This window comes from Sinohyriopsis cumingii, chromosome 14, assembly GCF_028554795.1.
Source record: "Sinohyriopsis cumingii isolate HCF-2022 chromosome 14, ASM2855479v2, whole genome shotgun sequence".
NCBI classification, from domain to species: domain Eukaryota; kingdom Metazoa; phylum Mollusca; class Bivalvia; order Unionida; family Unionidae; genus Sinohyriopsis; species Sinohyriopsis cumingii.
The window spans coordinates 91,113,954-91,132,827 of NC_142974.1; the positions used below are offsets into that span (position 1 = coordinate 91,113,954).

At 35.0% G+C, this 18,874-nt stretch overlaps 1 protein-coding gene across 2 annotated transcripts; it reads right to left on the bottom strand.

Annotated features, from left to right (window-relative positions):
- Window positions 1-348: 348 nt before the first annotated feature.
- On the bottom strand, window positions 349-18,518 carry LOC149784373 (large ribosomal subunit protein uL10-like). Of its 2 annotated transcripts, none has more exons than XM_089932427.1 (10): window positions 18,396-18,518; window positions 16,989-17,115; window positions 12,931-13,030; window positions 9,427-9,502; window positions 7,484-7,571; window positions 6,789-6,935; window positions 6,074-6,182; window positions 5,202-5,278; window positions 4,197-4,337; window positions 349-988 (listed from the first exon to the last, which is right to left on the bottom strand). In XM_089932427.1, exons 2-10 carry the CDS (start codon window positions 17,040-17,042, stop codon window positions 821-823), a joined length of 960 nt encoding a protein of 319 aa, XP_089788553.1. In that variant the 5' UTR covers window positions 17,043-17,115; window positions 18,396-18,518; the 3' UTR covers window positions 349-820. The 2 variants fall into 2 exon arrangements, with proteins under 2 accessions (XP_089788553.1, XP_089788552.1); XM_089932426.1 differs by having other exon boundaries at window positions 18,378-18,450.
- Window positions 18,519-18,874: the final 356 nt, after the last annotated feature.

Sequence of the window (18,874 nt, forward strand, 5' to 3'; positions counted from 1 at the left end):
AGTTTTAAAGTAGAACCAGCATGTTTCTGGGTAATGGGATAGTTGCTATAAATAGAACATAATACTGTTAGGAAAGTGCATGGACAAGCGTACTCTTATATTTTAGTTACATAGAAGCAGTCTTTTCTAAAATACGGTCTGTGGGATTAATGGGATGTTAATAAAAAGAGAAAACAACAGATATTTTTGGGAAGGTAGATATACCGAAATAGCGCAATCCATAAACGTTTACGCGTAAGGTGTAATTTAGTGGAAAAAGCGTAATGTTTGGCATGTATGCCAAGTATTGTCGCATCAATATAAATTCTTCCCCTTAAAATGAAGTTACAAATGAAAACAAACAGCAGCAACTTTCTGACACGGTTTTATTTTAGTTTCATCATGCCATATAGCTTGCGCTGGCCATGATTATTATATCATATAAACAATAAACTACACAATAACTCTTAAATGGGACTTCTCACTTTCCACCTTACTTGTATATTTATATTTGCACCTTGTGCATGCTGGAAATGCCGTTTAAATACAAAAAATTCACTTCACATTTTCATGTTATTGGAGAACTGCAATTTTCTGACAGACTCAACAAAATTGTTTTAACACTTCACACATGTATGGGTTTCTCTCCATTTCATTCAACAGCTAGTAGTATTAGATATCTGCAGTAAGTACAAGCTAAGCACAATTTATTTTTTCCAACTGTATTAAGATTATGTGAACAAAAACTACAAAAAAGGTAAAATGTTTTTCAGTTTCTGTGTACAGTGCTGTCCCAATGAACTGAGGTATTGTGTAGAATTGGTGGTATCCCAGTAAGTGTTTAGTCAAACAGGCCAAATCCCATGTCTTCATCAGATGCTTCTGACTCCTCCTTTTTCTCCTCTACCTTCTTCTCTTCCTTCTTTGTTGCTGCTGCACTGCCAGCTGCTGCTGCTGCTACTGGTGCTGCCACAGAAAATTTTGTGGGATCCGCCAGGTAGTCCTTGGTCTGAAGGTAACAACACAATATTATAAATATCATTGATACTACTTAATCACAATCATTTTCAGAACACCTGACTAACTATATCATATAGTGTTATCATAAATATCATCGATACTACTTAATCACAATCATTTTCAGAACACCTGACTAACTATATCATATAGTGTTATCATAAATATCATCGATACTACTTAATCACAATCATTTTCAGGACACCTGACTAACTATATTAAATAATGTTGTCATAAATATCATTGAAACTATATTAAAGAAGTTGTCGTGTTTCAACATTTCATATATGAAGCCAAGTTCATCAGTTGTCAATAATGTGCATCCTGTTGATTATCTTGTACAAGAGACCAAAACTGACATTCCCTATTTAAAAAACCACACCATCACCCATACATAGGTTTCGGTGCAGTTTCAGCAAAGAGATGAAATGAAAATATTGCGTTTTTTTATATATAGAGCAAATGACCTTCCCATAACTAGCAAATCACCCGTCTGCCTGGCACAATCAGTGTACTTGGACCATACAAGAAAGTACTGGCTAGTCGGCATCACAACAGAAAACTCACTGCAAAACTGCAACTTTCAAATTATTAAACTTGACTGCATGTTGCCAAAACATTTCTTAGTTTTACAGCTGAAATCCCTACCAGAAGCAATAAAAAAAATAATATGACAAGCATGAACTATTCAAGTTTACATCTGGCACAAATCCGATTGCGACAGTAGGGCAGAGATTTCTAAACATTTTCTACAGGGATCAAAACAGGCCAAACTATGCTACGGCAAATGTCCTTTCTTGTACTTTATTTAGTAGTACATGTACGGTAATCACTGTTAAAATTATGAACAATGATATGAGCCCCTGTGATCGATATCAAGGAACTAAAGCTTGGTTGGTTGGGGCCACTGCCAGACGTCAATTATTCTGCAAAATTTACTTGCCAGTTATTACTTTTGGTTGAAATTTAGAGTAATTTACGTGCAACATGGAACCCTTTCTACCAGCCTTCATGTTACTTATGGCTGGACTATATTCTATGTGACACACCCAACAAGTTCACCTATCATACAATTGTATCCATGTTTGCAAATATGTGCCCCACTGCAAATGTAATGTGTTTGTAAATATATGCCCCACTGCAAATGTAAAAATCTAAGTGATACAAAATAACAAACAGATTTTACAAATACAATTTTTTTTTATTTTAGCATGAAAATCTAATCTGATCATTTACATAGTATAAACTTCAATCACGCCATTTCTGCTCAATGGTGCTAAATGGGGACTTCATTCAAGAAAATCCCAGTTACAACAATTTGCAACTCAAAATTGCCACAATGGCCTGAACCAGGTTAATGTGCCAGCCAAATTTAATTTTTCTACCTTAAATATACTAAATAGGCATGCTAACAAGGTCTTGTCCAAAATGCCCAAGTCCCAAAAATTCAATTTCTAAAAAATCTGAAAATATTTCTGTATGGTCTGAACATAATTGGGTCATTCACATATGAAAATAAATAGGCATACCACATTTCATTTGTTCATTGTGTTTTTTGCACAATCTTTCCAACAAATGTCTTGGGACAGCTAGGATTATGGACCAGGGGAAGTTACTCACAGTCAAGGTACAAACATTTGTTAAGAAAACTATTAGCAATCTGTGCCACAAGAGCTGTGCTCACTAGAGGTTCTCTACAGAGCCTTAAACAGATATTGTGCAAGAAAAGCAACAGTAGGAGATGAACATTCAGTAACCAGAACTCTTCATCATGATATGGAACACAGGAAATCGAACTTGAGTTATCTTTCAAAACCCATTTTAAATTTTCTCTGCAAGGGGAAGAATTCTGTTGAACATGTGGCTCTCAATGACAACATGGAAGCTGATATATACACGAAACTTTCTCTCATGCCTGGTAAAATTATATTCAATGCTTTTGGAGAAAAAGCCGTTTAAACGTTTTAGTAACAGTATCGTCACGCCAGCATGCTTGTCATTTTCTGTTGGTAATTTAAAAAAAAAAGATATTTAAAGCCTATTTTTCTCTGAGCTACACCAATGTCTGATAGTTGTTTGAACAAAGCCATGCAATCCAGAATGTTGTCAAATTCTGTCTTTGGGGTGGAAGTGAGAGGGTTAATAAACATTTTTTCTTAAATGATAGCATTATTTGAGGGTGGTCAACTCAAAGCCACCTGTGCCATGAAGTTTTGCCAAATTTGTTAAAATCTTGTTGTAAGTATATAGCTGCTTTTGAGAAACAAACTAAGTTGCCCTAAATAAGACTATGCTGGGAAGACGTATTGACAAGAGTACTACTGGTGCACACCTTCATAGAGGCAGAGATATTTAAAAAAGGTCTTTATTCCAGAATACCTACTGTAAAACTGTTTTTCATCAGTGATTTAAATGATATTGTCTTTAGTTCGTTTGCAGACTAGCAACAATGCACCAACACTGGCAGTTTTGATAGATGGCTCTATTCTGTTGTTTTTCTTCACCTTAGATTCACCTCACTAGATATCAATACTTTGTATATTTATAAATTGATGCAGTTAACTTCACTAGGCAGAACACTTTGTACATGTATATTTGGTATAGACAGTCATACATTATTGTGAGAAAATACAATGATAGCCTAATATGTAGATTTATTTGTGGGCCAGTGGCATGAAATGGGGTCTAAAAAAACATTTTTAACGTAGTTTCAACAATTAGTCATCACGACACGTCTGCAGTATGGCAGTTTATAGTTGGTGAAGTTTAGCATTTGGCATCATACCAGACATGTGGCATATCCCACCAAATCACATCATCCCAACGCCAGGCTGACCTGTCCTAAATCTAACCAACAAACAAGGCAGCTGGTACGACTCCAGACCTCCCTCACCAGAGTCAGATGCTCTAACCAGGGCATGAAAACATAATCTTCAGGACCAAACAAAATAAAATATATGATCAGCAACATGCAAGTAGATGTTCATTGTTAAACGTATTATATCCTAAGAGCAAGTTCCCTTTTTCACAAAACATTGATGTGCTTTATCCCCGATATATCTGCTCCATCGATGTAATTAAAATTCATTTACTGAGTAAAGTATGTATACAACTAGCACACATTACATTTGTACACCAGACAGAAACTCAATATAGCTTTGGCCAAAAGAAAGATTTGTGCACAAAAATTACAAACTTACCCTTTGTGCCTGTGGGAAGGTGTAGTCAGTCTGCACAGCAATGGCCAAGAGTCTCTTGAATCCATTGACAATGGAGTGGGGAGCAGAAGCTGCTGTTGGGTAACCAATACCAAGTGACAATGCTGCTATGTTACGCACTCCCTGTAATAAAGAAAAATAGTATACTTGGGGAACCTCATCACAGAAATGTTAATCTAGGTGTAATCAATAATCACCTAATACCCCTCTACTTTCACTAGCCTCCACTAGCCATTGTGAACATTAGTATGAACAAATTGTTTTCAGCCGAAAGTAATTTGAACCCATTTTCCATACATGCCCACCCCACACCCCCAGAAATAAAAGATGAAATTATTTATATTGTAAGTGACAAGAAAGTGTAGTTTGGGTGTAAAAAGTGCAATTTCCATATTACAGGCCAGGCAGAATTATAGCATGAATGAGAAAGATGAATTTGATTTTTTGCTACTAACCTGGATCTACAGCTGGTAAATAATTGTGTCACAAAGGGCAAAATTCAAGTGAATTAAAATCTGAATACAAACACAAAACTTGAGTTGTCGTTAACTGGAATTTTACAATGTGCATGATATGTGCTGTATTACATTACTATCAAATTCTTCATTTAAAGTTTGTAAAGCACTGTTGATTGGTCTTTTTTTTTATGATCTGACATGATTGTAAGTTTGGCTTCCATAATGGTAACAATCTCAACTCACCAGATGACTAATTATTTTCTGTGCATTAACAAGGATTCTATATGAAAGCAGTATGCTGTAAAATTGCTTTATCCACATGCTTTACTCGGTAATCTTTACACCACAATATAAACGTGTGCAAAAGAGTCTCCACCCCAAAAATCATAAACTGTCACGCAAATCTCCAGTCCATTCCCATTCCGAGAAGTTGGAGTGGTTACTTTACATTATGGATGTACAGAGGTAAATGACAGTCTTTGAAAGATGGGGATAATGAGCAACAAGGTCTCTGTGTATGTATACTTACAACCAAGAATCTGGACCTCAGGTCATTATCAGTGATGTCCAAAATTTCGGGATCAAAAACACTGCCAGAGTCATACACTAAAATTAAAAAGAAAATTTGTGCACATATGTATATAGTTACACATAGTAAATGAAATACCCTTTTAAATATCAGCAATCATCAGACATGATTTTTGGAGTTCCATAAGATGAAATTTTTGTATGGGGGGTTTGGGGGTCCTCCCATAAAAGGGTCTTAAGGGGCAGTGCCTCTGATCTGAAGATCCAGGGAGCCAAAAAATGCATGTTACACTCATTAAAAAACTGCTCCTGATGCAACTTATCATAAACCAAAATAATCATTTGAAAAATTAATAAACCTTCCAAAAATGGTCAAATTTACTTCAATAATTTCATGATATTTACCGTCACATGAATTTGTTCTCAAATACAAAATAGACACCCAAGAACATAAACTATATACAAATAATCCCATACATTCACTTGTCTTTTTCTCCTATGAATACAACCTGTTGATATGTCAGTCCAGCTCTTTTTGTGGCTTTTTAGGCTATGGCTTTCTTACACCATGGTAATTCAAATTTGTAAATGTGTTATCTCAAACAATATCAAACGTACCAAATTTTTCACAGCAAGAAAATGTATGCACATAAACATGGAACAAAATAAAATACAAACAAATCTTTCTGGCAAGCAATTATCTATAACTGTAAACAAATTCTGATCATTGATGTTAACGCTGCTACAGTTTATAAATATGCAATCAGTTTCATAACCTGATGCAGAAAAAAATAAACCAATTGTCTGCTATTCTATTTTGATTACACAGCATGTAAACAGAGATCAAGTTATCAGAGATAGTATATCACATACCTTGCCGGATTGTGAGTCCATACGAGAAAGGCGAGATGTTCAACATGTTCAGAAGAACAGACTCGGACTGTCCAACCTTATCACCCTCGCTAATCAGATTCACATCATTCTGGAATTTGAAACAAAACAAAGTTGTCAAACAGACCGGCAAACTCACCTGTATATCGTTTTTGTCTGATATCGTACTACAAACAATATCCATATACTATTTGGTGCTACCACTAAAGAGTTGTCAACATGTGCTTGCTCCTGTGATTGTTGTCATGTGAATTCTTGCTTTAATATGTTGAACTGTCTTGAAGCTAATCTGGTTGCAAGAAATAATCCACTGGAAGGTCCTAATGGTTACAGGCCACAACTACTTATAAAACGGAATCTGGTACAATACAATGTGTAGCTAGGCAAAATCTATGTTCTACAAGGGTTGGATAAAAAAGCTCATTTATCAGTAACAAACAGAAGGTGCTTCAGAGCCACCACTGATTAAAGTGAAGACAGAATTACAAACAAGACATTAACTGAAGGCATCACCTATTTCAAGAAGCACACGTTTCCTACACCTGTAGATTTACATGGTAATCTTAAATGATTGGGTAAATACATGCATGCCAACCATTGGCAAGGAAAAACCTTCATTCTAAACACTGCATCAGAAATTGCTTCTGAAACTGGCAACAGATCAAAAGTAATAAGGGTTGACTGCAAACGTTCTTACCAAAATTTCAATGCATCCCTTAGTGATCTTAGTTGGGATTTGCAGAGCTTGGAAGAAAGAGGTCTTTTCTGGTCCCAATGTGGTGGTCTGTGCAGGCACCTTCACTTCACAAGGAGCAATAGCTCCTGCTCTAGCTGGTGCTTGTACCTAAAATAAATATACAGCTTTGTTGGTCTTTTTCAGTGATTCAAACATACTACAGCCATAGAATAAATATCACTGTGCCCTTTTTAAAATTCGGATAGTGTTGATATTTTTTAAATTTCTTAAGTTCCACTTGCTACGTGTATCCACGTGCTTTCCAGTCCAAAGAATCTTTAATTCTTTCGATCAAATGAATGTTGAAAATGTCTGCAAATATTTTTTCTTTTAAAATCTACTGGATAAAATAAGTCCCTTGAGAAAGGTGAATTTGTTGACACAAAATTTCCTCAAGCACAGCCAATAAATTGCAAAATTCATTCCAGAATGAGAAAAGCGGCCAGTCTAATAGCTTCAAAATATTTTGTTTTCCAGACCAAATAAAGGGTGAATGTATTGTCCAGTATGGGTTCATCGTCAGATACACAGGATATAGTTGTTTTTTTTTAATTTAAAAATTGCCATTTTGAAATCAATGATTACGGACTTTCAATAATTTCATATCTGATAATAACTATACTATCAACAGACAAGAACGTAAAGATAAAGGTTACCTTGTTTTCAAGAAGTCTGTCTCTAACATCTACAAGGTCACCCTTGAGGAACACAAGACCAACATTTCCCACAATGTGCGGCAGCAATCTGCAATAAAGTTGTATAGTAAACAACAATCTGTTAATGAAATCTAAATAACCCAGTAAAGAGCAATATACAGCCTGTAGTGGGTATCTCAACAACACACTTGCTATGAAAGAGGTCTGTGTATAATGGATACAACACATGTACACAATGAGGTAACTAAAACACTCTGCCAACTGAAATTCCACAAGCCTGGACTCCAATTTACACACACCCAAAATGTATCCCCTATTTTTTTTTATACAGTCACACAACACTGCAATAGCTAAAATTCAAATATAAATCCAAAAAGGTTCAAAGGGGTGTGAAGGTAATGCAAGTGTTCATCACCATACTCACTAGGGACAAATTTCTATGCAGGACTGGGTGAATTCTGGTCAGAACAAAGATGACGCATGTTGATGTGTTGTTTGCTGAACGTGTAACCAAATAATAGCCACCCCCACCCACTTATCTTTACATGGCTGGTGTTTCACAAAGTAAAACTCAGTCAAAAAAGAGTTATGAAATTTATTTTTGTTGGGCTTTCCTGATACCTAATTGCTTTCTAAATCGGATTAAAAAATGAATTACAACACTATTCCAACAACTGAAATGATCATGATTTGCATTATATATATGCAGTAAAATCCAACTTAAAAGAAACATTGCCACTGTTCACAAACTTGTCACAAATATAATATGTATGACTTAAACATTTTCATTCAAGGCAATATGTAATAAACTATGTTCTTGTACATGCATCTAGCATCTCTTTGATTTTCCTATAATGGGTTGTTCCACTTCCTGATCCTACTTATGCAAATCAGTGCAATGGGCTCAACCATGGCATCTTCAAACACATCCCACTAGTTATTATCAACCAATTAATATGTGAAATAGTGCTCATTACATGACTTCTTTGACTTTAATTGCCACCATTTACACTAGTTTAACATCAGCTCCAATCGTGGTTGTTTACCATTTATACATTCTATATGTCAGGGGCAAACACTGAAAGTGATGGTGGGTGTTTTTTTCTTCTATATTAAAGATTACTGAAAATTGTACTTTCTCAAAACACAACCATGTCAGGGAGTTCATGAGTATAAAATCGTGTTTTTAGCATAACACAACATGCTTAAATTCGATTAAAATAAAGTCTTGATTTCACATAGGACAGTGGTAATTTTATTTATATTATGCTGTGTTAAGGCAGTTATGTCAACATCTTGAAAATACGTTTACACATTTCATATCTGATTTTATTTAGCACTATACTTGCATGAATTTAATTGTCCCACAAGAGCCAAGACATTTATCTCTGCTGAGCAGTTTGAGCTGTAACTTGATTTTTGTCTACTTCATTTAAATAATTTTAAAGGCATCTCGCTAAGCCCTGATGCGACTTGTCTCATACTCCCCCCCCCTCCCAAGTCTGACCAGTTTTCAGTAAGGTGTGACAAAATATCAAACTTCAAATTGCAAACTGGAAAACATATTTAAAAGTTCAGTATTTGAAAGAAATGGTAACCATTATGTGCAACTAAAAGTTTGTAAAATGTATACAAACCTTATTTACCACTAGTTTAAAGGATCTGAGGTACTTCTAGAAAGGCTAGTTGCGTTCACATCCAAACTCCACTAATTCTAATAGGAAAACCTGATCCAAATCAAACATGGATGAACCAATTATCAGATTTGTTTGGTAACTATCATTTTTTCAGTAGTTTTTGCTTCTATTTCACAAGTCTGTATTTCACTTATTGCTGTACCAGCAAATAAAAATGCATACCATCTTAATACTGTTTTCACATTAATGTTGATGTTCCCATGAACATAATATGCTTTTTAATGAATATGGAAATCATAATCAAACCTTTCAAGAGATGGATTCCTGTCCAAATGACCACGGATTGCCTTTCTCATCATCGTGTTCTTGCCCATTAAAACCACTGAAAATAAAATTTAAAGGATTACCAAACTAGTTGCCACAAACACAAGTAATTACACCTCACTTGCTAAGTGCAACCTGGATAAATCGTTAACAGTCTTAGCTGAAATGCATGCCCCACAAGCAAAAGTTAATATCTGTTGATTGTTCTTTATTGCTGGAAACAAAGATATTAGCATGTTATGGTAACAAATATAGTTGAAACTAAATCAAAGAATTGTGCAAAGAATGACAACTACTCGCTAAAAAGATTTTACATGAATAAAGATGATAATGGCTCTACATTTTAATTGCCGAGTGTTGAAACCATCAGGCAGCCATAATGGATGTAACAATGGCCAAAGTTTCATTTAGAACCAAGCAGCGGTCACAAGCAGCCATGTGGTGAAAACCTTATGGCCACTATGGTGGCCAAATTAGATGTAAGAGCAGCACCATTTCCATACCAAGTCCAACTAAGTAAAAAGAATGATTTTGTGTAAAGACCATATTAATGTAAGCACCATGTTAATATGACCAATTACATACATGACATTCAAGACTGCCACCACAGAAGACATTCTGGATGTCAAATGTGCACAATTTTCATTTCAACTAGACATCATAAACTTTTGGTGAAAAACCAGTTTATATTACCATCCATTCAGTAGAAGAATTTCAGGATGACCGCAATGAAAGCCATACTGCAGTCAGATCAGCACCATTTTCATTTTGGACCAAGGAAGTCTTACGAGACAGCCTTGTGTCATTATGACAATCCGTTCAGTAGTAGCAGCGATAAAAAAAATGTTCAAAGAGGCTACCATACTAAATGCAAGATCAGAACTGGTTTCATTTCGTAACGGAGTAACAGTGACAAGATTTTCTTGATGGCCACCATATATTCTTCAGGGTTCTAATATCATCATCTTAACTGGACATGACATCACAAGGTCTTTCAGTGATATCTCATGCTAATACAAACCATCTGTTTGGAGTGGAGGAAAATGTACCAATAATATGATTTTCAAAATGGCAACCACATGGATGTCAGATCAGCAACTTTAATTTACAACTCACTGAACATCATATGCAGTCTCTCAGTGAAAACCACATGACATGCAGAATTCACCAGATTTTCAAAATGGCTACCATTGTGGCCATATCGTATATCTGCACAACATTTATTTTACAATTACCTAACCCTTTGTACATTGGAGGCTATGTTTGGTGGAAATGCAACTAGCTGTTTAGGATTAGTGACGAGCTGTCTAATGCACTCAACTTTACATATCACTGACAAGACATTTCACCCCCATTGGCATGGGTTCATTTCTTGGGGTCTGCCAACACGGGTATTCAAGAAAGCTTGCCAGTTGCTTCCAATAGTCAAGAGATTCCTCCAATTTTTCCAGGTTTTCAACAACGAGACAAACTGACTGCCATGTATAACCTATCAGGTGCTCAAAATTGGCACGAAACTCAAAACAACAATAAAGTTTTGATAAAGCAGGGAGGTACAAATCCAATTGCCCAACTCAAATTCATTTTTGGCAAGTTCAAGAAGTCACTGGCATGTGGGCAAGTCCCAAAATTGAGAGGGGGGATTCAAGACATTTTATTTAATGTTAGTAGTCCATTTAAAAAACTAATGTGCAACATTTAACAAAGGGTCATGTTCAGTTCCTAATAGTTTATATTCTGTAAGTTTTATACCTTGCAATCTTGCCAAATTACATATATCAGAACTGTTATTTAGTGTTCATATGAAACATCTTTCTACTGCATACCTGGCTACAAGTTTTTTTCCATCTATATGTCAAGGCGAGTGTCCCATTTTCTTATGCAAATATGATAATGTGAATATTTACTATTTAAACAAGTTTTGACAAATAAGAATATATTTTAATTTGCCAGTTACACTATGATTATAATATTTATACAAATCAGGGATTCACAGACTTTTGGTCTCAAGTTTGCCTCAGACAATTCAACAAACTGCATTGCAAACAATGGCTTTTAAATGATGGCAATGAAGAATTCAGATTTTATGGAAAGTATGTGTTAATTGCTAAATATAAAAACCCTGGGGTATTAAGACAGGTGCATGTTTGAAAGTAAAAGACACTCGTCTCGAACAATATCCTACCAGGATTTTATTCAAAGCACAAATGACGGTATGAAAATGTAGCACCCACAAGCAGTGTTCATGATAGTTACAGGAGACTGCACATACTGATTGGCAAATAATTAAATTGACAAAATTAAGTTCTCAGAGCATTCTCAAAAGTCCAATTCTCGTAAAGTTTGATGCAAGTTGCTGATTTGAAGGCAACTACATAACAATTGTTAATGGATAAAATAAATTTGCATGAATCCATGAGTTGTGAGTACAAATAAACACTAGTCTTAAATTTTCTCTAACACTAAAAAATGTATCCATTTCCAAAATCTTTTCTGCCTATCCTCTTTTCTGTCTACATACATGTACACATCTGCTTTTGCTCTTTCAACTAATCTGCATTCAAACTCTTTCTCATCTGCATCTATATTTCTGGAAAACTTTAATTATCAGCATATGGTTTCTTTGTGTCAACAAAGCTACAAAGAAAAGTTTTAATAAAATGTATTTTATCTTGCTGGGCTATGCCAAAAAGCCATGCCACAAGTTCTTACGTTCTATTACCTGTAATAGTGATGGGAATCGGTCAGGAATTCACAATCGATAATCGGTTCCACTTGACCCAACTTATAATCGATTATAATTGGTTACTATGAGCAAGTTTTATTTTTGTTATACAGTTACATCTTTGATCAAGAGTTCAAAATGTGAATAAATGTACAGGAATAATCTCTTTTAATAACACGTTTAATTTAACCTGATAAAAAATATTACATTTTTGTCTATTGTGTTGTTATTTTTGTTTTACAACTTTGTTAAATGAAAACTTTTCATGGCTGATCTGTCATATGTAATTGAAATACTGCTACAATCCCCCAAAATCCTTTCATTCATGTGTCTATAAGTTTAAGTGTAGAAGGTCATGGCATTCTTGTTTGTCATTGTTTACAAATACTACAAATATGTTGTATTTAAACTGAAACAAATCAAAATGTGTTTAAATTTATTAACTCAACAATTTAACAACTTTTTCATGTGATAATGACTAAATCTTCCTAATTATGAACTTTTGCACCTATGAAATATCCTATGGTTTTATATTTGTAGTTGTGAAGGAAATTAATAAATTTCAGGTCACATTTAGTGGCTGGGAGTTTTACTAACCTTTGTGCTTTGCATACAACTAAAAGGTAGTCTCTCTTTACGCACTCGATTATGGAGTTCACAATTGATTATCTTATTGGTTCGCTCAACCAACTGATGATCGTTTATAATCAATAATCGGAACAACACTAACCTGTAATGATCTAAAATTGGTCATTACAAACCTGCCACTCCTCGAAGTGCATGGCGAATCTGTTGCATCTGCTTGGATCCAACATTGTCGGCATTGACGACAAAACACTTAGGATAGTCATCTAGAAGTTGCTGTCAAAATAAAGTGTGATAATGAGAAGCTAAAACTATTCTGTAGAATGTTGAATCTCACTGCAAATGGAATTCCCAGTTTATCAGGGCACAGAATTAACTTATCTCCTACCAAGCTGCAGTTCAATCGAGTTTATTACTTTGAACGATCTTCTTTGCAACTTCAACAAAAAAGGTAAAACACCCTGAACTTGTTAATGCCAGCAAAGAAAGTTTGGCCCATGTTTCACCATTCCCATGGGAGATAAAAAAATACAGACAAGTTCTAGACCCCACTTTGGAGATTTGTTCCTTTAAAAGTCCCACCATTACCTAAAACTTTTCACAATCTCTAAATTTATAGTCACCCTAATACTAGTTCCTCATTACAACACTGTCCATGCATTTCCAGAATGAAATTACTTTTTTCAAGGTTCACATAACACCATTACTGATCGGAATTAAAGAACGATTTTAGATTTAAAAAAACACGCATTTTCTAAATTTAAACAAGTTTCTCTTTCAAGGCTCTCCAAAAACATCGGTCTGAAATGATCAGGTACAAAACCAAAAAATTAACACAAGAAACAAGGTTGATTATATTCCTATAACCTGTCATGTAAAGTCATTTCAATGTACAGAATAAAAATTTTAACTTTATTTTGCTGCATTATGTTGCTAAGTGGGAACAACATAATGAACATAAATTATGTTTTGTTTCCTTTCAAACCTTTAATTTGAAAGATTTCTATAGCAATATATATATATATATATGTGCATCTCGTTGTTATAGGGTTTAACGCCATTCTTCAGCACAAGATAGGCTATACATGGCAGCCAGTATCAATGGTGGAGAAAGAACCCGGGAGAACCTCGGAAAGAACCACCGACCCACGAGAAGCTACTTGCAAGCTTTCTCACATACCCACATTGGCCGAATCCAAGACTCAAACCAACGCAGAGGTGAGATGACAGTGATCCGTGACGGAGAGCTCTTTAGACCACTCGGGGCCCTGCCATTGAAAGTAACATTTCCCATTACAGTATATATATTAAAAAAACAATAAACGCAAATAATTATAATCTTGTCTTGTAACGAAGAGTTTAACTCTAAATTTATATGTGTCAATAAAATCCCAAACAAGATTTTTCAAACAACTTAATCTCCTTAAGACAACTGGTTAAAATACATTTAAAAAACATTTTCAAGACAGTTGATTTAAATTTTGACAAAGGACCATCAAAATTATATATTGTATAAACAAGGACTGAGTTTTCCGTAAAATCAACTTGTAATTCGTTAAACCACTCCCAAATCTGCATTGATACAGGGCTCGTATCATTTTTTTAATATATAATACAAGGGACAATATAATTTCTCATTTCAGCTCTAAGATTCAACAATCTGGACTACAAAATATGGCTTAAAACAAATAGTACATTTTCTAATCAGTATCCTCCAAATATTCCCACCCCATTTTTCATATTTTGACATTTATGTTGGGGTGTGGGGTCATTGCAAATGCATACAGAAAATTTAAACTTAAGTTATATTGACTCATACCTGCATGAAATCGATAGGAAAATGATTATTTTCTCAGAAATGGCAATTATTATTACCGTTATTCCGCTGACAGGCAAGACAAAACTACGGCGTAGATGAAACCTGACCCAGTACTCGCCATTTGCATTACTGTCAAATGACTTCACAAATCTCAAAATGACAACATCGGAAGTCCAATAGTCATATGATATCAACAACAAACTCCTTTATAATGTTGTTGTACTGAAATTGAATTATATTAAATGAAAGTCAGATACTATTTGTAAAAACCAGCAATCTGGCCAGGCTGATTTATCAAGCAGAGAGCACACGTCAATGTGGTATTCAAGCGACTCAACAAAACTCCAGAACTCAGAATATATAAATGTGCAGAGTTTTGTGTTCTTTTTTGATTTTGTATTTTTATTACAACCAGTATACGACTTTCATTTAATATTTTTTTCTCTAGAACATTTGAAATGTTAAGATTGGTGTACTCATGTGACTAGCAATGCAAACTGCGAGTACCAGGTCACATTTCATCAATGACGTAGTTTTATCTTGTCTTTCAGCAGATAAAAGACATAACAATTTTAATGCTCACAATTTCTGAGAAAACAAGCAATTTTCATATCGATTTAATCTAACGTTTAAAGTGTGCTTCGTCATCCGGTAAGCGGCTATGCTTTGCCACCACGTTGGCCTCTTGTGATGCTAGACTGGTTTTCATACCTTCCATGTAAGATATGGTTATCGAGCTGACATTGAAAATAGCCTACTATACAATCTAATCCACTGGGCTTTTGGATCGACTCAGCATATATTTTTATTACAAGTAACCAAATGATCCATAATGCAACCTCTGAATATTCTGGTTAGAACTCGATAAATTTAACTCAATCAGTTTAGTTACGTACGACTCAATTACATGATTATTTCTGGTGTCAATTGGTGTCGGAAAATGACGAGGAAAGGAATGCTATGCTGTGTACCTGGTGTACGCAATTCTCAAAAACACAGAAAACATCCAGTTTTGTTGCAGGTTATTCGAACTTTAAAACTGAATCGGTAAACTTTTTTGAAAGCTTCGTGACGTTATTTTGTGAACAGGACTAGTAAATTTCTCAATATATTAGTCCTTCTGGCTACAAAGAAATGTGTTAAATTTGAGGCCTGCTGCTTATAGTGAATGTTGCATGTTCGTGCACCTTTGCTTTTATACTTTTTTAAACAAAGCATTCACAAGAGAAGACCAATCGAAGATCGATCTTTACAGTATCAGCAAGTTACACATTGTCATATGACCAAGGTCTGTTTAAGACAGGCCATGATGTGCACCGACACTTCTATGGGTCATTCTGGGATTAAAATTTAGCCTCATTTCTTATCACTAAATTTGTCAATTTATCCAATTTTTGTGTATAAAAAAAAGATCAAATTTAGGACATAAAAATGCAATCTGGCTATTAAAACATACTTCATACAAATTTTAGACTGATAAACAACAATGCACAATACTTATGACCAATTAGTGCTCCAAGGGTACAAGTGCAATGATGAAACATTCTGGATAGAGGTATGGGACATCCCAATTTCTAACCATGGATGTACAAGCAATTGTACCCATAAACAAGTTCATTATTTAGGTATACTGTAACAGAAATGAAGTCCCTAGCCTTCAGCAGTATGATCCAGAACATAGTGGGAAAAAACAGATGCATAACAATCGAGGTCATAAATTAATGGAAACTATGCCTCCTAACCATATAATTCATATTAGCCAGAAGATCTCTTTTAGCACAAAACAAGTTCTGTGGAATCTAGCCTCAACTGGTGTACATGTACAGTTCTCTATAAAATAACACTACTCGCAGACCAACGACTTGCTACAACTTCAAAACTTAAATGCTACTGCCTGTCTTTGCTATAGACAAGACAAAAACACAGCTCAGACTGCCAATACAGGCTTGTGTTGCTCCTGGTCACCTGCCAGTGTTGGTGGGTTCAGCCATTTCTGGCTCCAACTCTGCTTATTCAGATGACAACTTGCATTTGCATGATTCATCATAGCTGTGTATTTATTGGTATTTGTCAACCTAAAGGTTATTTAGTATTTACAAACATAAAACCAAAACAGTGTTAACTTGAGAAAAATGTATGACATTCTGAACTCTAGAAACCATTTTTATTGATCAAAAGAGAACGTTATTTGCAGTCTGAGATTTTTGTTTGAAAAGAAAATGCAACGAGATACGACTTGGTGTTGAATGCACTTTGGAATAAATATTCTCTCTTGCCTAATGTTATTACTGACCCACAGGTACTCAACATTTGTGAACATTTTAAAAGCTGGTCAGTTTTGTTGAAAAATATGATAGCTCCCGATTCATAATAAAGTTCCAATTTGTAAAGCATAATGTCCTCTTCAGTACTTACTGCTATTTTGACAAAGTAATTCGACTTCCAGGTTGCTCTGTCTTCCTTGACCATCTTGACGTGAATCAGGGATTGCTCAGACGAGTTTAAAGACAAAGCCGGCCTCAAACAAGTTCAAATAAAAAGCCTGCAGAAACAATATAAATTATTATCAGCGAAGGCATGTATAACTCTATTTATTTATCAAATTAAATTTTCTTGTATGAAAAAATCTAGAATTTTGCTACATTTGAAATTAAAAAATTTAATACGTAAAATGTATACGATGCTGTGCTACAATGTATTTCCTTCAAGCATCTGTACATCAAACCTACACATGATCTAGAAGATCCTAGTTGTCAGGCAGTGATCTTTCCAAGAATTTCACACTTGGGCATTTCCAAAAGGGGGACTTACAAACCCTTCTGAGGAGCAGTTCACCTTTTGCCCCAAGGATGGACAGGAGGTAGACAGTTTCCTACCCTTCATTTTAGAAACTGCAACTTTTGTAACCTTTTCAAGACAACAAGGTATACTGATGGGCCTTGCCCGAAAACAAGTTTTCAATCAAGTAGGTCAAACCAAAAGCATTGCCAAAAGGGCTCTATGGAAAAATAGCACCAAAAAAAAGTTTTAAAATCATTAAACTGGACAGTTACAACTTTTCAGCTGCAAAGACAAAAATGCTTTGTAGTCCAACTATAGACATGTTTATTTGGCAATTTAGATTCAAAACATGCAAAGTTTTTAACCGAATCAACATTAGGTTATTTGCCAATTTTGGATACAGACCATTTAAATCCAAAAGGGTACAGATTACATGTGTAAAGCCCAGATTTCGCAATACCTTATGGAAAGCTCAGATTTCGCAATACCTCGTGTAAAGCAAAAATTTCGAAATACCTGTACGACTATTGGAAACTTTTAAAATATAAATACCCAAATTATCATACACGACAAATAATACAAAAATCTGTAATTTCGAAAATGCCATCGAGGAGCTATATAATTTTCCGACATGCACGAGTCTATTTCGAAAATAGGTAATCCACGGAAACTGGTACATGACCATAATGCAAACCAGATGCGAGTTCACAATCCTAAAAAGCATAGCTGCTCCATGTATATGACAAAAGTATAAGCCATTCCCATAGTATGAAGAAAACTATTTGAAAGTAAATCTGCGTTCAGCAGGCTCAAATAAAGAAAAAAAAAAAAAAAACCCACGTATGCCAGGATTTGGAACACGTGCCAGCATTGCTGAAATGCTATTATTTCCTCTCCGAATGATACCTGATCGATATAAACACATGAAGGAAATAAACTAGCACGAAATAAATAGTCTAACATATATATCCTTCTTGTTTTTCACTCTCTTTCCCCAAATTCAATATCTTTTTTGTGCTGTACCTAGAGCACGTCACGCACCTTTACATGGAGTATGGCGGAAAGACCGTAGCATGTGGCGAAAGCCTCGTTTTCGTGAAGGACAGATAATATGCGGGACTCATGGCAGATCGATACCGGAACAACAATAAGAATAAGAATAACCGGCAATTTCATAATTTGTACCAGATTAATCTTTCTAATATCAAAAGAATAATTGATTATTATAAGAAAATTTCGTCATCGATACGAAGACTTTGTTTTAAAATGTCTAGGATAATTTATAATAGATGTTAGAAGTACTAGATAAAATACTCAGATGCCGCTAGGTAGTGGTAACGAGTTTACATTCGAAACAGTAGCAGCACCATGTGTGTATAAATACTGGTGAATATGAGAAACATGATGCCGAGTATTAAAATCACGAAGGGGCACTTGATACAATGAAATCTTAGAAATCAAAACGGTAACCATGATTTTGTCTATGTTTAAATCAAAACATAAAATAAACCATCCTGTGT

Bases quoted from the DNA above. Each gene is read 5' to 3' on its own strand.
- LOC149784373 (XM_089932427.1), bottom strand. From the start codon at position 17,042: ATGGTCAAGGAAGACAGAGCAACCTGGAAGTCGAATTACTTTGTCAAA. The intron at 6,936-7,483 runs GTAACCTTTATC...TATTTATTTTAG, and splicing joins ACAGACTTCTTGAAAACAAG to GTACAAGCACCAGCTAGAGC. The intron at 989-4,196 runs GTAAGTTTGTAA...TGTTACCTTCAG, and splicing joins CCTTCCCACAGGCACAAAGG to ACCAAGGACTACCTGGCGGA.